The sequence below is a fragment of the Ostrinia furnacalis genome, unplaced genomic scaffold (genome assembly GCF_004193835.3).
Source record: "Ostrinia furnacalis isolate ACB-3 unplaced genomic scaffold, ASM419383v2 OfSCF1734, whole genome shotgun sequence".
NCBI classification, from domain to species: Eukaryota; Metazoa; Arthropoda; class Insecta; order Lepidoptera; family Crambidae; genus Ostrinia; species Ostrinia furnacalis.
In genome coordinates this window covers 370919-395874 of record NW_021131973.1, presented here as the reverse complement: position 1 = coordinate 395874, position 24956 = coordinate 370919, and the positions used below count along the sequence as shown (strand labels likewise).

General features: G+C 36.1%; 1 protein-coding gene across 1 annotated transcript in view; it reads right to left on the bottom strand.

The window, feature by feature from the left end:
• Positions 1 to 339: 339 nt before the first annotated feature.
• The window catches only part of LOC114353534 (proton-coupled amino acid transporter-like protein CG1139), a gene marked incomplete at its 3' end in the record, with an annotated part of 34679 nt that continues 10062 nt past the window's right edge, over positions 340 to 24956 (bottom strand). Inside the window, exons 3-6 of the mRNA XM_028305573.1 lie at positions 24267 to 24417; positions 12497 to 12618; positions 5050 to 5134; positions 340 to 584 (exon numbers count right to left, since the gene is read on the bottom strand). Coding sequence (XP_028161374.1) covers positions 340 to 584; positions 5050 to 5134; positions 12497 to 12618; positions 24267 to 24417 — 603 coding nt within the window. The remainder of the gene's footprint in view (positions 585 to 5049; positions 5135 to 12496; positions 12619 to 24266; positions 24418 to 24956) is intronic.

The window sequence follows — 24956 nt, the reverse complement described above, 5'->3', positions numbered from 1 at the left end:
AAGTAAAGTAGAGTCACACAGTTAATATACCTAACAGAGTCCTAGTTGAAGAGCTACTTAGGATGTGCCTTATTAGATTACTGATGCCCGTTTTCAGCATCAATCCCTAGTTTTTAAGTGACCCCTTTGAAAACAAAATTCCTGAGTGCTACCATAGGGGTCACTTAAAAATTAGGGATTAATGGTGAAAACGGGCATGAGTATCTTAAGCTCAGCTGAGCCTTTTAGTGGCAGTCATAATTATTTTCTTATTGTATAATATAACGTAAACAAATGCTTTACGGTACCTAACTCATTTCTATAATTTTCTATTTTATAGTAGCAGTGCGACCGACTTACCTTATAAACAAAGGCCATTTAGTGATGTTTGTAGCCAGCTCAGCGTTTGACTTCTCAGGGATGCCAGTGAAGGTGTAATAGCAGGTGATCCCGAAGGTGACCAGAAGGCAGAGGTTGGCGACCATCGAGAATGGCACGAGGAACTTGAGGTATCGGATCTGAGTGATGAGGATGAGTGGGATGAGCAGCATCCCGCAGTAAGCGATGATGGAGAACTTGTGCTCGGGGAAGAAGTGATCGAAGATCTGGGGAAGAAAGAGTAGCAGTTAAGAAAGTTACCTATCTATTGTTATTGTGAAAAATCTTAAACGTTAAAATAACGGTATCGTTATTGACGAAATGTTAATGTCACAATAGAAACTTCAGAATAGAGTTTGTGCTAAGTGATGAATGAATTATTGTATTTAGAATAAGGCAATAACCCCCTTACTAATAAAATATACACGCTCGTTGAACAGTGTTTTAAAGTGACGTTTAGTATGGATATGACATGTCATTTTTAAACAGTGTTCAACAACTGTAACTTTTTATTAGTAAGGGGGTAAGAATGTAAAAGTAAGGATCCAGTGTTTTATTTATGAGAATAGGTCTACCGGCCTCTAATACTATCTTTGCCTTAGCTTTGGGTTCATCTTCGAACATAGGCCTCATTTTCAACCTTGCACCGACTTCTGTCCCTGGCCACTTGTATCCAGTTTATTCCAGCTTATTGCCGGATGTCATCTGTCCACCGTTTAGGCGGTTTTCCTCTACCGCGGGTGTTATTGCGGGGTCTCCATTCCAAGGTCATTTTAGCCCAGCGATCGTGGTTCATCCGTGCAATGTGTCCTGCTCATCTCCATTTACGGCTCTCAATATCTTTGAGGATAATTGTGGGACCATTGTGGGAAGTGAATGCAGAATAAATTATGCAAATGATTTACGCTCGTGTAACCTCACCTTTTCTTACAGTTAAACAGAGACATGGTACATGATGTAAGAGAAATTTTTATTTCATTATTAAACAGAATTACAGTTTTCAGTCCCCTTGTAACTTAGTTCGCCAAAACAATATCAGACGGAGTGACTGAGAAAAGCTATTGGATTTGTAATAATAACTTCTAACGGATTGAATTCCAGAAGTTTCTGGAGTTTCTGTTGCACTGAATAAACTTCGGTTACGGGGAAAACCTCAAAACTAAGCCTTTGCGGCTTCGTAAGAAGGTATTGTAGTTTTGAGCCAGCTTAGTATCAGAAAGTAGTGTTGTATTGTAATTTATGTATTTACTGCAGTATCGATCACTCCCGTGATCGATACTGCAGTAAATACATAAATTATGCAAGTCTATTTTGAAATAAAGACAATATCAATAGCACATTTGTGACGGATTCAGTTTTGTAAATCTCTTCGCTACTCCTCTTTCAAGTGAATAATTTGCTCCGTGAAGCGGGCGTGAAATTGAATCTCACTCAATTTTACATTGTCTACGAAGGCAGAACACTACATATTTTCGTTGAAAATAATTTGCATGGTGACACTTTTGTATTTTTGCTCAAAATAATATGCCCGCTATCGTATGATCAGTCGTAAATTCTTCAGTATCAAATTATCGTTATATGGCTATATAGGCCAGTAGAATTAAACACAAAAATGAATTAAATCGGAAATAATTCCTAGTAAAGATTTGAGTGCTTTAATGGCTTCATTAGTTGCCCATAAAGACTCTCCTAGGTTTTAGACTTCGACGGAGTTGTGCTTAAGTGGTGGGGGCCCCCGAAAGGGGCGCTTTTTCGGTTTTCCGGTTATACCGCGTAAAGGACTTACCCTATCGAAAAGTGGTCTTCCTGACGGTTGAAGGGCATTTAATCCTGCATTAAATAAGACCAAATTCATATGTTTTGAACAAATCGTTCTCGTGCAAATGTTCGGCAAAGTACAAAATATGTTTATAAATAATGACCCTCTCCACGTCCAATGGCTCGTTACCCGCAGGCTTCCAAGTCTTGAAAAGGAGCGCCTCAACCAGTGTAACCCTATCAAGGCTTATGAGCTTGATGCGCCTATTCTTGTTCGTCCCAGCCGTTCCTTAACTGCGGTTGCTGCACCTCTTCCTGGCACTCACCTGAACGACTCTGTGTTACCTACTGTGGCTGCCCCTCTTCCTTGTATCCTCCTGCACGACTACGTTGCCTAGCCGTATGCCTGGTCTAAGGTTCGACGCCAAAAATCAACAACAACAAGTTCATATTAAAACGCTGAAGAGTTTTTTGTTTGTTTGTTTGAACGCGCTAATCTCAAGAATTACTAGTTTAATTGAAATAATTATTTTTGTGTTGAATAGCTCATAAATTGAGGAAGGTTATAGAATATATTCAATCACTCTACGACTAATAGATGCGAAGCAGTAAAGAAAAATGTTGCAAGCACGGAAAATAGTATTTAAACTATTTTCACGCGTATGAAGTTGATTTTGTGGCGTCGAATCTTGGACCAGGCATATGGCTAAGCAATGCAATCGTACAGGAGGGTACAAGGAAGAGGGGCAGCCACATTAGGTAACATAGAGTCGTTCAGGAGAGTGCCAGGAAGAGGTGTAGCAACCGCAGTTAAGGAACGGCTGGAACAAACAAGGATAGGCGAATCCAACTCGTGAGCCTTGACAGGGATACGCTGGTTAAGGCGACCCTTTACAAGGCTTGGGAGCCTACGGGTGACGAGCTATTGGACGTGGAGAGGGTCATTAATTATACACATATTTTCTACTTTGCCGAACATTTGCACGAGAACGGTTTGTCCAAAACATATGAATTTGGTCTTATTTAATGCAGGATTAAATGCCCTTCAACCGTCAGGAAGACCACTTTTCGATAGGGTAATTCCTTTACGCAGTATAACCGGAAAACCTAAAAAGCGCCCCTTTCGAGGGCCCCCACCACTTATGCACAACTCCGTCGAAGTCGAAAACCTACGAGAGTCTTAATGGGCAACCAATGAAGCCATTAAAGCAATAAAATCTTTTGTAGGAATTATTTCCGATTTAAAATCTAATTCTACTGACCTAATAGTATAGAAGAGCATTTATAAACTTCTCTCTCTATTAATAAAAATAAAGCTTAACCCATTTCATATTTTGTATTTCTATCTAGAAAAACGTTTTACAATTTTATTTAGACGCTGTTAAATTTAATTTGTTACGTTTTAATACGTCAACAGAAAAAAGAGTTTTCAAATTTATAGTCACTCCGTCAGCTGGCTATATCTGTACTCATTTATCACCTATTTCGATCTAGATTTAATTATGATAAACCTAGTCCTGTGCGAGGGTAGATTGGCTATTAGCATGTCAGAATGGAAATGGAGGCTCGGTTCAATTGTCAAAGTCTTTAGCTCTACTTATTTACGCAGGGCCTGTGAGCGAAGAAGAGTTGTGAGCTAAACAAAATTAAATAATACTAAGAAAATGAAACTGAGGAGGGCGTAGTGTGAGCGAAGACTGCGTTAAAAAATATATATGAAGATTTTAGTTCTTGAAAGTGTCCGCTAGGGGTGCTGTACGTCATACATTTAATGTCACATTTTTACGCAGTCGATATCGAATGCGTTGGACGTAAACTCACACTACGCCCCCTGAATATTATTGGGATAAGACTCCCAGACAATTTCTTTATAAAATATGAAGAGTCGTAGGTTTGGTTTCCAGGTGGATTATACCTAAAGAAATACCTACTAGAAAAACATTTTGTTTGATGTTTGTTTAGGACATTTCTAAGGAGATGAGACTCGCTATTATTTATTCATTTAAGGATAGCACCCAGCACAATATTAGATTACAATGTATTTTAGTGAGATTTTGTAGGTCATTTTGGACTATCCAACATAAAAAAAATCTACATAATGACAATAATGCATAGGAAAGTTTTTTATTTTATTTTTTTGTATCCGTAATGGCTGTATCGTGTGCTGCCTGTGCTTATGATTCCTTTCTTCTTTTTATTTTTTCTCACGTTAAAGGTTAACAAAGTTCACACACATAGGTCTCAGACGCAAAATTCAGGTCCCTACCTAAAATTAGCAACATAAAGCGTAATATAGTAGAGTTTGCGTAAATTACTTTCGCTATTACATTGTCTTTATTCTGCACGCAATTTTGGCTTAGACACACATTTATCTAGCTTATACTCGTAGTTCTTTGTAATATGTATTTCATGGTTCAGGTAAGCCTCGCCCATGTCTGCCCTTCACACCTCATAAGTAAGATGGACTCTATCCCCCTGATTCCATAAACTGAATGCGTTGCTATTTTTAGGGCTGTCAGAAACTATACTAAAGTTTTTATTTGAATAAATCAAAGAATATATTATCCACCACAATTGGAGTTCTAGTCCATTCACATATTAGTTAAAATTCTAGTTTCTGAATTTATTTAGAGCTTGGTCCCTACGAGACAGACGCCCGTATTCACAAGCATTACTAAGAGTTCTCCCAGTGCGCATGGACGCACAGGGTGACACACGAACCAATCACAGAGCTCTATTCAACGCTGTGCGTTCGATTTGCTGCTTCACTTAAGCAAGGATCGTTTGTGAATACGGGAAGGACTCGTCAAGTGTGTGAATCAACTTTCTCCCACATACATAATTTACTCGTATATCCCGACATAAAATAATGTGTCACATATTGAAAAAAAAAAATACTTAAAAGATATAAGTATTTGTGTACAAGTTACTTACATTTTGCAACGAGGAAGCGATGAACAATACGTAGACACTTGTGCCTCCCAAACATACTCCCGCCATGGCGAAGTCCGCAAAATGCCTGCAACAATCATACAAAGGTACTCGTATACAGTGTGTTAGGTAAATGGGTATATGAGCCGACACTGGTCCATCTATACTTATAATAAATCTGTAGAGAGGTCAATTCTGTACATGAAATATATTTTCAAAATAACTATCAGGGGGTGATTAGTGATCGATACTGATGCCAAAAATGCAATCAGTAAAATTTTTGTCTGTCTGTCTGTCTGTCTGTCTGTCTGTCTGTCCGTCTGTATGTTCCTTATAGAAACAAAAACTACTCGACGGATTTTAACGAAACTTGGTACAATTATTCTTCATACTCCTGGGCAGGTTATAGTATACTTAGGAATTCCCACGGGAACAGGAATTAGCGGGAAAATCCTTTTATATGAAAAATCTAAACCGCTTACGTTAGACGCTTGAAATTTGCCATAAAGGTACCTTAGTAAACTTAAAGCTTAGTTACAACAGGATATTGCAAAATTCCCACGGGAACGGGAGTTAGCGGGAAAAAACATTTGTATGAAAAAATCTTAACCGCGTAAGATAGATGAAGGGGGTAAAACGGGATCCAAGCGTACGAAGTCGCGGGCGGCCGCTAGTGTTAACATAAATGCATATAAATGGTATGATGAAGTCAGAAATTTGATATTTTATTTATTTTAATTTTCATACAAATCTGATTTTCAAATTTTATTTTGTATGAAAAGTTACGATATTATAACAATATCGATAGGTCTACCTTTGTATAATAATACATCTCTATCTATGAAATAGTTTGAAAAATTGTTCTTTTTTTAAAATAGTTTGCCCTAAATAGCGCCCGTGTCGTGTAATTCTTTTGCTTTGTTGTTAATTGAACCACCTAGTTAATTGAGTTTCTATTCTTTAAATACCGCAGCATTCAATTGTAATCACGTTTCGGAATACGTAATGTAAGACGCCCCTTACACAATGGACTGACGACCTTCAGGAATAAAATGAAAAGCGGGAAAACGGATTTTTTCAGAAGCATTAAACAACGTCGTATTGAATTTCTACGTTGAAATTGAATAAACTAGGATTTGCAGGCTGATGATATTAAACTCTCCATAAAGCACAGTATGTTGAATATTACTATTGGCTTTCGACTTTATTAATTGAATTAGGTTCAAATTATATCTCCCAGACACGGACAGAGAAATGGCTGGATCCAAAAGCACCGAGTAATTCAAATTAAGCAAAATTCCAGCTCATCTGGAGCGCTTGCATTCAGCTAACTAAATACGGCGTGGTGAAGCTCAAAATAACCAGTGTTATTTGAATAACATTTGCAACTTTAACGAGGTTACGTTACATTGTATCTGTAACCTTATTTGAATTAAATTCAAATTAGTGAGGTAACCCTGCAATACAAAGGTGTAGCAAAATACCTTATCTGTAAGATTACCCCTTCACGCATAAACGAAGCGTGGGAGATTTTTAGGTTCAATGTCAATGTCACACATCGGACATTGTGTCACCTTGAATAAGACACAGGACCGTATCGAAACGAAGATCAAAAGTAGAAAGAAATTAGCATAAATTCAAGTCTTTGAATGGTTGAATGTCAATTTAGACCCAACTCGAAACTATCAACGTTATTTAAATCTGAAGTGAGGTCGACTTTCAACAGTCCGTTTTATGCATAAAATCTAGATTTTATCCCTTTTAACACAGATAATATAATACCTTATAATAAGCGCATCATAGGAGTAATTAAACCCGCAACCTCAAGATTATAAAGTACAAATATTACCAATGAATACTTATTAATACTTACTAAATAATTTATGATTAACTCAAAAGTACTCCCTTATACCAAATTGTCAATTAGTCCCCAAAACCCAGTTTCCCATTTGATAAATTTTATTCAAATTATTTATTAATATAAGGTCGTTTCAGGGCACTTATATAGGTCCTAATACAGTCACTTTTCTTCACCTAATTTAAAATAATCATCTTAAATACCTACACGTGACTTCTGTTGGCAATTTGGAGCAGACCCTCTTCACAGGGGACTCCAATTGTTTGGAGACTGCGAATCGAATTAAGCACTTCCATGAATTGGTGCTTGTGACTTCAAAACGTCTTCGCATTGGATCGGAAATATCAAATATACTATTAAATACAGGTTCTCCTAGATATTTTCTAGATTTTACCCGAGATCGTTCGCGTTGAACTAAGCAAAAGAATATAGATAATAGAAAATCTGTTCTTTATCTACCTTAACGCATTGATGGACAGTAACGTCCACGGGCGTTCAGGTAGTAAAGAATGATATCACAGAACGCCTATTAGACGTCATGGTTTTTACTCGTTTTACATTGACACTACGCCCATAGGATGTATGCGAATAAGTAGAGTCATTTAATATAATAATAATAAGTAGAGGCCTGAAATACAGGGCGGCCCTAGTTTAGGCTCCAGATCGCACACTCAGAAAAACAATTATTGTTATCTTTCAAAAATTTTTTGATGTACTAGCCCTTTCGGACCCGCGCTTAAACTAGAAATAAATTTGTAATTTTGAAGATGTATTTTAGGTAATTTGGGGCCGCAGATTACGAATCTGCTATAATTTTCCAGATTTTCCGCCGCCATCTTGGAAAATTCATATACCAACAATTGTATCAAACTGGGCCCTTCACTTCCCACGTACAATTGTGAGGGTCAAAATTGTAAGGGTTTTGGAAATTTTATCAATGGCATGAATTCCGAAAAACGTATTTATAACTAGTAAGGAATAAAGAGGTTTCATTTTTATACCAGTATTTGCCATTTAATATTGATTTGTGGGCAAAACCATCTGTTCCATGAGCTCAAGAATTTTAGGTAATTTGGGGCCGCAGATTACGAATCCGCTATAATTTTCCAGATTTTCCGCCGCCATCTTGGAAAATTCATATACCAACAATTGTATCAAACTGGGCCCTTCACTTCCCACGTACAATTGTGAGGGTCAAAATTGTAAGGGTTTTGGAAATTTTATCAATGGCATGAATTCCGAAAAACGTATTTATAACCAGTAAGGAATAAAGAGGTTTCATTTTTATACCAATATTTGCCATTTAATATTGATTTGTGGGCAAAACCATCTGTTCCATGAGCTCAAAAGTAAATCCCATCAAAAACAATACTTGTCAAAAAAACCAAGTCTCGCAACTCAGTTGTTCTACGGTAAAAAGTTGTGAGATCCATGTAATACCAAGTCCAGGCCAGGAAATCTTTAACGTTTTACATAAATATATTGACTTGGCCATCGCACTAAATAATTTAATTTACACGTGTTTTCATGCGATGGCCAAGTCANCGAAAGGGCTAGAATGAGTGTCTGATAAAATAAACAATTTTTATTTATTTATTTGGGAAGTAATTAACTTATACTGTCCACCAAAGTGCTAATCTAATTTTTGTGTTTGCTTGACAGCAAGCTATACTCGAGTCTGCTTATAAAGGAAAAATGTCTACAAAATTTGTAAGCACAGAAAAAATGATTTTTTCCCTAAAGCCAAAAAAAATTCAATATAATCAATCACACACAGGCATATAAAAGATAATATAAAAGATACAAGAAAGTATCGTTATACAGATATTAATTTTATTATTTTTCCCTATCTATTCCTTATTTTTATGTGTAGCGAATGCGTGGACAATGAACAATCATATGAATAAAAGACAGCCTTGACCTGATTTCATGATTACTCTTTCGAGGTACGTTTATGTATGTTTCATTATGATTAGGGAGAACTTTCTTCGGGCAAACAGGTGGTTGATTAGTGGTATGACCAGGCCTGTTCATCTCCGCGAGTTTACATCGAAAACAAAACAAGCACGATGGCACCCTACAGGATTACTATTCGACAAGGCCTCACATACGAGCGAGCATTGACTCACGCACGCGTATTCTTGTGTATGATGGAAAAAAATAAAGAAAATGGTGTACTAAATACTGTGCACTATTTAACTGCCTAAATAATAATAAAAACACAGAATGTACTTTTTTAAGTTGCCTGAAGATACTGAGAGGTAAATAAGTGGTTAATATTATTCATGATAATTCATGCTTAAGCATGTATTTCCTCCGCCATTTTCCGCAGTTTGGCACCTTACGTCACTCATCATTTTTCCGAAGTCAGCCCTACGCAGTACCGATCACTGACGTTTGTTAACAAAATGGTGCTTGACTCTTGAGACAAGCTCTAAATTACACCATATTGTTAATGACATTGAGCATATATTTTTTTAAATACTTTCGCGAAGTAAAGCTTCTGTACGTAGTACTTATTATTATTCTGTGGTATGACTGTTGCGTAACTTAAGGCCTAGGTATATCACTGAGCTCGTTTGCTTATATCTAGATCTAATTTGATGGTAAAGATCTACGATACGAACGCTTTATTTAATGCTAATATCGCAATTTTATTTACAACCAGGAGCAGAAAGATAAATCTATTTTGATAGCAATTTTCGGGCTAGATTTAAGGATAAATAGTATTCTATTTATCCCAAAATCTAGCCTAATTTTGGCGGTCTTTACACTGAAAGCAATTTTGTCCATACAACCGGTTAAAAATCAAAATAGCTAAGTCAGCGGAGTGGGGGAACGCGTTTTTTAAAAATAAAATAAGGTAATGGACATTGTACCTAGCGATAAATATGTAAGTGACATCGTTTACCTCTTATATACACTATTGCTCAATATAACAGATTCGTTCATTTCAGCCGCATAATGTCTGTATTTATTTATAATTAATAATAAATAGACATAGTAACAAATTGTCATCTACAAGATGCTGCGAGACAGAGAATAATTATTTTGTTCTGAGAATTGAGTTATTATCAATATTACAGTTATTGTACAAAACATAATTGAAGGACATCTGGGTTGTCTGGACGAATGTTACCGCAGTCCGGTCATTAAAAGTCATAGGCAAGTTGTTTCAATTTGAAGATACAAAAACTTTTAAATTGACCTTTGAAAGTATTCGTGAACTTTATTAACTGTTGTAATTTCAAATTGATTGGAAGCAATTTTGACTATTTTAATTGTAGAGCAATCAATTATCCTTGTAGGCTTTACAATTTCTTTCTTTATAAAGTTCCAAAAATATGTATAGTGAAAGTATTTCAATCAGTAGGCAATCAATGAAAAGTCATCAACTCCGTTTCTTTCAGAAAATTACTATAAGGTAAGTATAGACTAACTCGAGCATTTCTATGTAATGTAACGTTCTTGCGAATGGTACAATACAGTGTAATGTATGGCGTATTTCATAGAGCGGCTCGTAATTCTGTAACAAGTAAGAGTAGGCGCACACCGTTGATTTTTCGTCGGCCGATAGTTTAGTCGGGCAGTTGATCAGTATGGGCATGTATGGGAGTGCGCACACTACGCCGATTCGATTTGGCCGATTCTTCGTACAATTTAAAATCGGGCATAACTATCGGCCAACTAAAAATCAACGGTGTGCGCCTACTCTAAATGCTCTAGTCTATACCCATCTTTAATGTTTAAACAGTTTGTGTGATTGAGTCATGTCAAACGCCTATTACCTATTATTATAACCCCAATTACAACCCAGGCTATCAGAAGTGAAAATGCCATGAAAACCATCGAGATATGGCAAATAAAAGATTAAGGTAGGAGTTAAAAAAACATTTATTCCAAAAGACATTACTTTTACAAGAAGTACGTTTTAAAAGTCGTTTTTGCAATTTATCGCCCTCCATTTGCAAACGATTGGTTTGGCTTTTTAAATAACAGGGACGAAAAGAGCAAAAGGCTTATGAAAAACTACCGTTGGCGCTCGTATGGCACTTATTATGGAATTGTGATGAAGCAATAATTAAATTCTTACTTTATTAGACTAAAAACCAAGATAGTAGAGTCCACAAGGTAATAAATTATTTCAAAGTAGACACAACACAATCGTAAGTAAATATTTTATAAAAAAAAATATTTTTGTGATCTTTTAAACTTTCTCATTATTATTTTGGGTTTCCTGACATTAAGTTATTGGAATTCTGAATTGAATATGAGCGACGCGATCTGATAATTTTTGTGTATTAAGTACATTACAAAAATACGAGTAAAAATATGTATATTATTTTAGTTTATGATACTATAAGGCGTTGCTGTTATTATTGCTGTCTTTCAGCTGGACGAAGGAAGGCCTTCCCCAAGAATTTCCATAACCACCAGCCATTTGCTGCTCTTAAGCGTTTTCTACGACCTTCATCATCCAGGCTAGAATGCGTACCGTGATAAATCTTACCGATGATTTTAGTCGATAAATGTACCTATGTAGGTTTATCACGTAAAAATGATGAAATAGCCTACATACACAAGAACTTTTCTGTCCCAACGGTTATCAGTTTACGAGTTATTATTTTATTAGGACAAAACTATTTAATTTCATTGACACATAAGTCGCCAAGGTTAGTTTGAAGACAGACCTCGCTCTAGTATTGACTAAGCTCTAATTTGGGAGTTTGTGACGGGCCGATCAAATATTTGCGATTATTTGCAATGTAGGTACAGACTACGCATTTTTACACAAAAATAGCCCTTTTAGCAACTGCATAAGATCCTACAGTGTTCAGCATGATGTGCTGTCATTTGTACCAAGTAAGGTTGCTTGATTGTTGAACTGGAAATTCGGTTTTAGATCCGATTCGTTTGATTAGTTTGGATTTTTGTTCATAGTTATTAGGTGTCGGAAGAGGCCTAAGATATTTTTATTGGTAACATAAACAGATAGACCATTGGTTTCCAACATTTGAGACGCGACCCTTTCGACCATAAAAAAAAATCCTGGAATGAATTCTCTCAGCAGTCGCAGGTTTTTTTATACTCAAGTACACAGATAGCCCGCGCCCCCTTTTAAAGGTCTTTGCGCCTCCCCTAGGGGGCGCGCCCCCCACTTTGGGAACCAATGCTATAGACACGATTGGACATCAATCATTTTTTGGCTTTATCTTTTCTACTTTACGTATTGATGACCGCCTTAGATGCTAAACAAACACGTTTTTGTGTTGTGTAACAAACAAGTGTGCTTTTGCAATTAAAATGTAAAGTCATATTAAAGCATTTTAAGGACATACCTATTCAAATTAGAGGCATTTGTCACTGCCGTGGCAAAGATGTGAGGCTGTTGCGCTTCTAGAAATTGTAAGAAAACTAGTAGTGGTGCGACAAGTGTGTCACAGTGGCGCCATAAAGCGCTTCTTTGTACCTTTAATTTGAAGGCACCCTTACCAAAACTTTAATAAAACTTATATGTACGTACATCCTTGAAGTTACGGTGAGTCTACTTTTCTTAAATTCGAATAGTAAATGTAAATACATATTACGTACATTACATGCGTGGAGTACCGCCGTAGCCTCACTGGTCCATACTTGAAAACCTTCTCACATGTGTCGGTGTAGCTCAGGAAAGGTGATCGGCACACCCTGCAGACGTCTCTTGAAGTGCTCACCTGAAAAAATGTATTTTATATAGGTTACTTGTTCAACACAAAACTTTAAAAATTTCCTATTGAAATCCGAACTGATACCTACGTATCATTATGGCTCTACCTTCGCTAGATATTTTAGCTTTTAACTTTTCTGTTAACCGTTCAGCGGTGATTTTTTCACATCTGTTAATGTACGAGTACGAGTACTTTCTATTAGATAAAATTTATGAACATAAAGATACTTGATGTTTAAAGCAAGCTTTTCATTTAACAAAGTTTAGTCGGAAACATTGCATCAGCCGTATTCGTCATTCCGTACCCATTAAGTGTATCTGGACTCGCCAAATATGACTTTGCCTAACGACCCTCGAAAAAGTCCGAGTAAATGTATTCACATGCAGTCACAACTTTTTTTTATTCAGCTAGCAGAGCATTTGACTTTTAACAAGTCCTTAGTTTAGGTAGTACTCATAGAGTTATAGAGAGATGCCAACTAATGCGCTAAGTTCTAAAACTCAGTGTCGCATTACAAATTCACACACAAAGTTATCAAAATAATATTTATGCGCTCATTATCCACAGCGGTATCAGTACTCAACGTTCGAATAATCTTTAGTACTACGCAAGCAATGTAAACTATTAACATTATGATGTCGCTGCTGTCATCATTGCTGTCGAGCACGAGCAATGTGTTCTGTTTATGGGCATATTGCTGTGACACCGGCCCCGCCCCCTTGTCACATCTCCCTTTAGATTCTGCGGTCTGTGGTAGTACAATACTTAGAAAAGTCGATTTTTTTTCCTGATTTTCAGATATAAGACACTCAAAAGTCAGTTGGAGCTATTTTTTCTTAGTTGAGTAACTATTTATGTAGAGTTCCAAATAACCGTTGTTAAAAAAGTTATTCCGTGGTATCAATAGAAGAAAAGAAGATAAAAATAAAGTAGTAGAGTAGAAAAGTAGCGAGGTATTAGACCCAAACAAATATGTTTACCATAAGAATGTGTCGGGCAAAGTAAACCGATACCCTTGTCAATTGTCGTAGAATTATATTTTCTTTTAACCTTATTGTTTTGTAAATAGGGACCAATCGACATTTTCTTTGGTCCAATCGAACTGGGTTCTAGAAGCGTGCGAAAACGAATTACACGAAAATGCTACGTAATTTCACACACATTAATTAGTACTAAATTAGCGAATCATGACCTTGGAACGTTTGTATTTCTTATACGAGTAGTTGTTAGTTTTTTTATCTACACAGGTACTATAAGAGTACCTATACTACAATTCTATAAGGGCGGAGTTTTCAACCGACAGATATCTTTCAAACTGAAGAATTAACTGGTCATTTTGATACATTTCCCATACTGAAACTGTCTATATGCCAAACTTATCCTTCAGTTAAAAGTTTTCTGGCGATTGGAAAATCAGCCCTAAGAGTAAGTAGATAAATCTGTGTAATTTGGTCACAGGCAACTTTTTTACTCTTTTATTACCTCACTATCTCTATGACTTGTAGTGTGGTATGGCTCATAGACTTCTCTAATCCAAATAATATAGTTTTAAGACTAAGTTTTTGGATATCAATATTTAAGTAATCACAAGTTTAAGTTGTAGAATAGAATAGAAGAGTAGGTACTTACTTGATTTTAATTTCACATAACAATACATTATTATTATCGAAATTACACAGATCTATCGTTGATTTCGCATACAAAGACACATCAAACGGATTAAGCTAGGTAAATCATTCTCTTCATTTCAATGACACAAAGCTGCTTGATTAATTTTGTCAAATTGAAATGGAAATTAACAATACAGCGAAATTTCACTCAAAGGAATAAGTTTATAGGCATTGCATTCAAGTACGGTTCGTGAATATGGATTAATTGCTAGGCATGATTGTGCTATTTAATTTTGATGTTTGAGATTTAGGACTGGGACTTTTCTCGATAAACTGTTGATATTTGTTCCCCAATAAGTATCTACCTATATGTTTAATTGGTGCATCAGTACGTTATAGTTTTTATCAGCAAAAAATAAGTAATTTGTCACCAATAAGCAATCAACAATGTAATTAGTCTGTCGCTCGCAATAAAGATAAATAAAACAATTCATGTTCGATTAAAAATAATTACATATTTGGTTTAGACGAGTGATAGGTACTTCATCTTATCGTGAGGATTTTTCATATTTTTAACAAAGCGAAAAGCAATTTGTGGTGTAGGTACAAATTAGCTTTTTTAAAACTTCCATAGAGAGAAGTCGGGGAGTTATTAATACTACCATATTAGGTCACGCCAAACTTCCAAATCTATTCGCGGAGATTATCGGTTCTTGAAAAAGTTCTAACTTAAAACGATAAGTGACTTATGCCCGTTTTCACCATCAATCCCTAATTTTTAAGTGACCCCTATGAATACTAAATTCCTGTTATGAGCTAGCATAGGGGTCACCTAAAAATTAGGGATTGATGGTGAAAACGGGCATTAGATGTTTGTCTTTTTAGGAGTCGGTTCACTACAATAGTCGATGGAGACCAAACTGCCAATCCCCCCGGCAGACTGATGCTGACACCTCACGGGTTAAAGTGTTTAAACGATGCGGGTGCTTGAGCTTAATTTTGCAACGGATACTAGAATTTGCTTAACTTGATAATACGAAATTAATTAAATACGATGTGGTTCTTATTGACATAAAGGACTTAAATTGTTTTTAATTACTGGTCAGGTCACTCAGAAAGATGCGTTCTAATATGTATAAGAAGATACCATGAAATACCTACCTTTCTTCTTTCTATTTTTTTACTTTTTTAATGTTAGTTTTCTTTCTATTTTACGTTGTGTTTTTAAAATTATGTCGTGTTACATTACATGGATGATTGACGCTAATGCTACGCGCAAATAACCCTATGAATATTTCAAATAGTAGTAAAAACTTTATAGTAGGTTCGCTAGAAACTAGAACAACACGACCGCAAAATGAACAAGTAACAAATACTTAGTTGCTTTCCATCGATCAGAATTTCTGCTGTCTTTTCGTAAAAGGTACGTATTACAATATATTGGCCATTTTCCCCAACTGGAGAGAAATAACACAAGGGATTTGTAAAAAAAATACCTGTCCTAGGAAAAAAAGGCAACGTAATCTAGGAGTAAAATAATAAACATTATTTTTGCTAGAAAATATGAGATGCTTATAGTCATAAATACGGCTAAGAAAAATTCATGAATCCTGTAGCCATTGTTGGTATGTATTTATATTACAAAAATATTAGGAAAACGTCTAGAGATATAGAAATTAGTTTATGATCTGGTAAACTTTTTTAATGTTTCTCCCAGCTTGGTGACAGAATAATTGAAAGTACTTAAAGTAGAGAGATGTTAGTTTCAGCCAAATGACGTCCACTGCTCAACAAAGGCCTCGCCGAAAAGACCACAGAGAATGTGTCCATGTTATTTACAAGACTTATAAGTAAAATTGAATAGTAAAAGTATGTAAAATTTCACTTTTGTCGATTATTTTGCGCTTTTACCCAGACACAATAGAAGTTTAATTGTTATGACGGCTACAGCAGTTCACTGCCCAGGAAAGTGTTAAAACGGCCTTTAACGTGTTGGATCTGTATCCCCAAGCAAGCCTTATAAAGTACCGGGCCACTTTTGACCCGTGAGCTCCAAAGCGTACAAATAATAATAATAAATCATTTATTGTTATATAAAAACCAATAAAAAGTCGTTGTCAAATATGTGATAAATGATACGGCACGGTTTGCCCATTTCAGTGCCGGTTACGGTGGGCCCCTGACCGGAACGGACTGGGTTTTTAGAGCTTAGACCGGACGACACCCGGATTTTTCATGACACCTGGGAAAAATCATAATTCTCACTTTAATCTCATGGCGCGCGTAGCACGTAATATTAGTATGCGTGCTTGCGATATTAAATTGTGTAAATATTTTAGAAACTGTTTCTAGCAAACAATATACCTACCTAGCTTACCGTATTACCTAATGTAAATGGCATACGAGTATTATATTTTTTACGTTCGAGTAACACTGGTTGGCTAAATTGTGGGCAACAAATAATTATATGATTAGTTGGTATTGTCTCTATGAGTAAGCTCTAACACTCTATTACGACTGGGTTAAAATAGTCTATTGTTGTTTCTACTAGTATGTACCTATATCTAACTATGGAATGTGAACTTTGACCAATTTTACATAATGTTTCCTTGCCTTTCTAGAATCAGTCTCACGACATTCCCTTTGGTGTATTTATATTATATTTTATTATTATATGGCTTGTTAGGGTTCCGTACCTCAAAAGGAAAAAAACGGAACCCTTATAGGATCACTTTGTTGACCGTCTGTCCGTCCGTCCGTCCGTCTGTCAAGACCCTTTTTCTCAGGAACGCGTGGAGGTATGAAGCTGAAATTTATATCAATTACTCAGGTCTACTGTCCCTTGAAGCTGTGAAAAAATCAAACTTCTAAGCCAACGCAATCAAAAGATACAGCCGTTTATGCCGCAAATTTTCGACACTTGCAAGGGAATCAAAACCTACAGGGTGCTTCCCGTGAACTCAGAATCTTGAAATTTGGTACGAAGCAACGTCTTATAGCATAGATAAAGGAAAAATTACGAAAACCATAAATTTTTAGTTACATCACATAATATATATTTTTTTAATAATTTTAAACTTACTACCCATTTCCTCATAAACGCGTAGAGGTATTAAATTGAAATTCATACCAAATACTCAGGTCTATAATACCTTTAAGCTGTAACAAAATCAAACTTCTATGTCAACGCAATCAAAAGAAACAGCAATTTAAGCTGCATATTTTGAAACTCGCAAGTACTCGCAAGGGAATCAAAACCTAAAGGGTACTTCCAGTCGACCTAGAATCTTGAAATTTGGCATGAAGCAACGTTTTATAGCACACATAAAGGAAAAATTCCGAAAACCTTAAATTTTTAGTTACATTACAAAATATATATTTTTTAATAAATATAAACTTATGAATTTCATTTTGCAATAAAAATACCATAGTTATGACTCGATTGTCGTAATGAACGAACTTTGTAAACCTTGCAGGTTTGTACGGAACCCTCGGTGCGCGAGTCCGACTCGCACTTGGCCGGTTTTTTTTTATAGTTAAGATGTAAGTAGGTAGGTACCTTATTTTGTGACAGTCATTATTTTATGATTATTTTAGAGTCGGAGAAGATATTTAGTTACGCTAAGCCCTAAAGGACCGATGATAATTCAATGCTATGCGAGTTTCCATGTCTATTGATATTGAATATTGTTGAGCCTTCATCTCTACTGTGGAAATTCCAATTTAGGCTGTGGATAGACGAGCGTAATTTGCGACGGTTTATTGAGACACGTAGGTAATAGAACAAGAGCCAGTGAATATTTTAGTGTATCTGCCAAAGTTACGATTACCCTAATTTTATGATGGTCCAATTTACCTATGTTGGGAGCATCACGTCATCAACATCATCATCATTTCAGCCACAGGACGTCCACTGCTGAACATAGGCCTCCCTTAATGATTTCCATAATGATCAGTTGGTAGCGGTCTGCATCCACCGCCTTTTGTGAGGTCGTCGATCGACCTTGAGAGATGTGCTGACGAATTTATAAAAAATAATAATTAAGGTCTGGGGTTCCCATTCAAGCAGCGCTTACTTTGAGTTCTCGTGTGGCTCAAACACGAATGTGTTGGAATTTTTAATTGGGTTTAAATTTCTCGTCTGGCCTCTGCTCTAGAGCGGTTTCGCATTACGTCGAATACGAATCCGTGAAAATACGGTCCTGAGTATTCGTTGAACTATTTGTATAGTAGTTTAAGCACTAGGTTCATTCCGTCATCCGATTTCTTTATTAGTAAGTTTTCTAGATACCTATTTGACTTGACGAATTGCGATGGGATTCGGGTTGGATGTATTGCAAAACCCCAAAGTTGTTCAACACCGAACCATCCCAGCTATGATTTTGAGAGCCCTCTCATCGTTATTACACTCAATATCAAATAAACCGCACCTTCCGCGACGCGAAACTTTAAAGATTTTCTTCTGACACAATCATGGTGAAGGAAATGTGACTTGAAAAAAGACCTCTCTTTGGGCTCACCTCTGGGATCAATTAGACCAAATTTTATGGTTATAAAACCGAATATTGATCACACGTGTCCTCTTTAACAGATGGATAGCGATTAATCCCAACTTATCAGTTTTATAGCCATAAAAGTTGGCTCGCGCGTTAAACTACCTATTTTTTGAAGAAGTGTCTCTGAATCCTTTTAAAGATACATTTTTGGGGTAAAATACCTTTCCTTTAATGAAATAAAGTTTAGAACTAGGCTTTTAAATGGTGCCAATATTGGTGGGAAGTGGGGATGCATACATTTGAAAGTGCTTGTCGCGGAAGGTGCGATTTATTTGATGTCGAGTGTAGTTCCGATTTATTAGTTATTAGTTCCAATTTTTGCCACTTGACGTTTCAGAATCGTTGGACTTTACTGTCCAGCGCAGCGCAGCTCTCAATTGAAACGAGTGGCGATGGTTTTGCAAAACGATTTATGTTTCGCTCGGAATCTGAAAATCTGAATTGATGTCCAATATTTGTTTTATAAAACAAAAATAGATTCATTTGAACGTTTGTTCGGATAGCTTTACATAAATAAATACCAGGTCATCATGACGTTGATTCACTAATTGCTATCAATATAATTATTGTTCATTACGCATGATTATTTGGAAGGAGCTTTAGTAACTCAATGATTCTTAAAGCGTTAGAATTTTTCATTTTTAAGAAATACGAATTTAAAAGTACATTAACATTTTCATTTCCGTTGAATTTGTGTAATAATGGATTCTGATCAGGTTCTTCAGCACGAAAAAATATCGTTTTCGTTACGGTATTGTAATCGTATTTACTGTATGGAAAGCAAAACTGAAGACTTGGGTCTTTCAAGTGAAGCTCATAAAGTTCTTTTGTTTCAAAAAGAAGCCTTCTTAGTCTCGTTCCTTATTATAAAGACCGGCTTTGATGACCGTGTGCTAAGGAGAAAAGTACACTTCTTAAATGGAGTACCTGTCTGTTTAAACGAGCCGAAAAAATGAATTTTGGAATAAAATTACGTGCAAACTTATTAATAAGGAAAATATTAGCCAAATTCTGTGAATCAAATATTGGATTCTATAGGTAATCGCAGCGATTCTCAGTGATACTTAAGACATCCGAGTCGGACAATTAATGTTATGTTATTTAAAGTTATGTAGGTATTTACATTAAATAAAGATTAAAACATTGTATTTAAGTTACGCCAGTGTTAAATAGATTTAATATTGCACTATTCAATCTCTACTGCCTACATAATAGCGATCAGTTAAGTGACAATCAGTTGGTGATGTATTTATTCATGAAACAATTACTATCCATGAGTCTACGGCCTTGATAATGTTAGGTATTCTGGCTCTAGAACCACATTGTTATTGTATAGAATCACGAACAATAGACCATTATAATTACAGAGATAATGGTACTGCAGATCAATATTTTGATACATTAACTAGGGTACAGTCTATATTACAAGCTAAACACTGTGACCATCCTACGCGTATGTAATTATAGCTGTACCCGCTGAAAACCAGTGTTGGTCATTATTATTAGGATATTACTGTACTGAGAGAAAAGAAACCGTTTGTCATGTAAAAAATATATACAAAAAGCACTCTTATTTCATGAAGCTCTTGACTAAAACTGCATGAAGCTATGTATTTATGTTCCCACCACCCACGCGCATACGGTTTTCGACAAATAGAGTTTTACTTTTTGCTAAAAAAAAATGGCACACTCTATTAAAGAGCTCGTTTTTACTGACGTAGGTAGCATAAATCTTTTGGAATAAGCACCCTATCTTCTATAATATAAAAATGAATCGTAAAATGTGTCGGTAAGCGCATAACTCAACAACGCCAGGACCAATTTTACCAATTCTTTTTTTAAATATTCGCTGAAATCCAAGGATGGTTTTTACGGCGAGATTTGCAAAATTCAACCCCTAAGGAGGTAAAACGGGGTACACGCGTACGTAGTCGCGGGCGGCCGCTAGTTTTTTCATAAAAATATTAATAATCTCGTGAACGTATTACCAATATTATGTCTGTAAGTAATACAGAGACACAAAGCCACTTCAGATAGTTGCTTCTTGGAAAAAAAATGTTATACGAAAATTCCTATTCCTATTACGGTACTATTATTTGGAAATAATAGTACCGTAATCAATCTTGACTCTGAAGAGTCGGTTTGACAATATGAGATAATAATGCCATAGTTTCGAAGTTAGATAATTGTTTTTAGGGTTCCGTACCTCAAAAGGAAAAAACGGAACCCTTATAGGATCACTTTGTTGTCCGTCCGTCCGTCTGTCAAGACCCTTTATCTCAAGAACGCGTGAACGTATCAAGCTGAAATTCACATGAAATACTCAGGTCTATTGTCCCTTTAAGCTGTGAAAATATCAAACTTCTAAGCCAAGCCAATCAAAAGATACAGCCGATTATGTCGATATTTTCAACAAATTTTCGACACTCGCAAAGGAATCAAAACCTACAGGATACTTCCCGTAAACTCAGAATCTTGAAATTTGGCATAAAGCATTGTCATATAATGCAAATATAGGAAAAATTGCGAAAATTACATTTTTTTAGTTATATAATATAATAAAAATATTTTAATAAAATGAAACTTACTACCTTATTTCTCACGAACGAATAAAGGTATCAAATTGAAATTTATACCAAATACCTAGATCTATTGTCCCTTTAAGAAGTAAAAAAATCAAACTTCTAAATTAACGCGATCAAAAGATACAGCAGTTTATACCGACACCTTAGACGATTTTCCGTCACACGCTAGGGAATCAAAACCTACAAGGTACTTCCTGTGAACTCAGAATCTTGAAATTCGGCACGAAGCAACGTTATACAGGGTGTTAGGTAAATGGGTATATGAGCCGACACTAGCCCATGTTAACATGGACATATAAATGGTATGGTGAAGTCAGAAAATTGATAGCTTCATTTTAATTATTTTAATTTTCATACAAATCGGATTTAATAAAATTTATTTTGTATGAAAATTAAAAAAAAAAAATGATGATATCAAATTTCTGACTTCACCATACCATTTATATGCCCATGTTAACATGGGCTAGTGTCGGCTCATATACCCATTTACCTAACACCCTGTATTTTAACGCGATCAAAAGATACAGCAGTTTATACCGACACCTTAGACGAATTTCCGTCACACGCTAGGGAATCAAAACCTACAAGGTACTTCCTGTGAACTCAGAATCTTGAAATTCGGCACGAAGCAACGTTATATAGTACAGATAAAGGAAAAATTGCGAAAATGATAAATTTGAAGTTATATAAAATTTAAAATATTATTTTTGCTTACATGACATAAAATATTTTTTTAATAATTATAAACTTACTACCTACCCTTTTTCACATGAACGCGTAGAGATATTAAAGTTGAAATTCATATCAAACACTTCTTAAATCTAATTGCCTCTAAACTGTGAGAAATTCTAAATCAACGCAAAAATTCAAAACGCTGAGGTAGGTACCTACCTATAATGCAAATATAGGAAAAATAAATAAATAAAAAATAATCATACCGCATATTTTTTTTTTATAAAACTCCGGACTTTGACGTAATTTTGGTTTAAGTGAAATGAATGGTGTCCATTGGCATAGCTACAGGTTTTACCTTAGAATACTTGTTTTATATTTGTAGATAGTTACCCTGCCTAAAAAAAAACCCTAGCTACGCCAAAGCTAGCGTTATTTGATAAGGATCAGATATAAACACAAAATAATCTTGCGTGCATACCAATGTTATTTATACCATTTTGCAAGGGGAAAGGGATTTGTGGTTAGCCCTGACTACTTAAGGACAGGAAAAAATCAAATGATACCGCGAGCTAACTACGAACAGCGCCATCTATTGACAACCGTGCGAACTACGTAGTGTCGTTGCTCGGTGATAGGTGTTGCTGATTGCAGCTCATTGTTACAATACTTTTTATTAAAATCGGATTTTATTCCGGAGGTTTTACAATTTCTTACTACTTTCGCAAATCATTACAAATGAAGAAAGGAATTTACGGTGTGGTACCTACCCTCAATGTACAATTAGATTTCGAGCGATACCACTTTTGGGCATTCTCCTTTTAAGTAGTTACTTTCCCCATTGTAATGTTATGAATTTCATTTTGCAATAAAAATACCATAGTTATGACTCGATTGTCGTAATGAACGAACTTTGTAAACCTTGCAGGTTTGTACGGAACCCTCGGTGCGCGAGTCCGACTCGCACTTGTTTAAATTAGGAGGTAGACGACAGATACCTAATTGGGCGTTTGTCCTTGAGACACGATAGTTTTATACAGGCTGTATTGAACTGATATTGCTCGTGAGGTTGTGGATAAATATCGACAACTCAATGACAGGATTGCGAATGAGACACTTAAGACCGCGAAGTTTGTAACTCGCTCTCACTAGCAGCTAAGTATATATCTATTACTAATATTATGACGCTGAAGAGTTGTTTGTTTGTTTGAATGGGCTAATCTTAGGAACTTCTGTCCGATTTGAAAAAAATATTTTTGTGTTGTATCCATTTATCGAGTATTGCTTTAGGCTTATAACATTATTATACTATGACTAAGGCTGGTTTTAGTGTCACGTGGACCGTCCGGTGCGGACCCGCTCCGCACAGCCAATCTGTATGAACTTCTAGGGAGCGTTTTAGAGTAATGGGGTCCAGAGGAACCGCTCCGCTCCCTAGCATACAAATCGGCTGTGCGGAGCGATCCGCACTGACAGTCCGTGTGACACTAAAACCAGCCTAAATAGGAACGGAGCAGCAATGAATATTTTTGCAAAATGAAAAAATAAATAAAACAATTTTCACGCACACAAAGTCGAGGCCACAGCTAGTCACTGATAAAATTAATCTGCTTTAATAAAACTTTTTCAGAATTTGGGTCAGAAAAGTGCTCGAGTGGCGATCACGCGGGCCAGAAGACGTAGTGTGGGTAGGCCCCTCACTAGGTGGACCAACGATCTGGTGAGGGCCTGGATGCGGGTAGAGCAGGATCGGTCATCGTAGAAGTCCTCGGGGAAGGCCTTTATAATGGGAATTAAGATTTTCAACAAGTTGCCTAAAGTCAGCTGTTTTTATAATTTAGAAGAATATTTTAATCATTGTTGAAATTCTAAAATAGACAACTTACCTACTTATGTAACATTTTTGTAAATTACATTATTTTCTTTACCTACCTACATATATTGTACGTCCGAAATGGGCAAAATATTGTTCCTGTGTTAATTATCATCCATGTAACAACAATGTATGCACAGTTTTGACAATACATGACTATCTATCTATCTATCAAAGGACGTTATTTCATCATCATCATTTCAGCCATATGACGTCCACTGCTGAACATAGGCCTCCCCCAATGCTTTCCATATTGATCGATTGGTAGCAGCTGCGTCCAGCGCTTCCCTGCTACCTTTACGATGTCGTCGGTCTTTACGTCATTTGGCTGAAACAAAACGTAATTAATTACACTTACCAGTATATGAACGCAATGCGTCGCGATCACAGCCACAATTATAGTGCCGATCGCTCCGGGAATCAAACCCGTGTTCTTGAAGGCGTAAGGCATGGCCAGTAAGCCTGAGCCGAGCGAGGATTTGAGAAGATGGAAGAACGCACCTGATGTTCTGGAACAAAGAACGTTAATTAGTAAATTATCAACGTTAAAACTTTATATTGTACAAGATCCTATTATTATTTACATTCTATCATTTTCTTATAACCATGGACATAAACTTATTTCAACGTTAATGTTTTATACTTTATGAACAACTGTTGGTGTCTGACATGGCTCAAGTCATGGTCGTAAATGCCTTCATATTTTTTTAGACAATACCTAGTGTTCATTCAAGGTATATTTTATTAGACATTCTGGAAGTTTATCTGGCACTCATGCTGAAGCCTAAGAACTTGCGGTCATAATGGTCTCAAAAGAAGAGTACGTTTTTCTTATTTATTTAATTTCACGCAAGAAATGCAAAAGGTACATTAGCCGTATACAGAAAGAAAGCTGGAAACTTATAAGCGCTTATCGGCGCGCGTTCATATATTTTCCTGCGCGGGCTACCAGCGCTGTCAAGCGCCGGTAAGCGCTTATAAGTTTCCAGCTTTCTTTCTGTACTTATACGGCCTTAGGCATTCTCTACCAGTCAACCTTTTGCTGTGA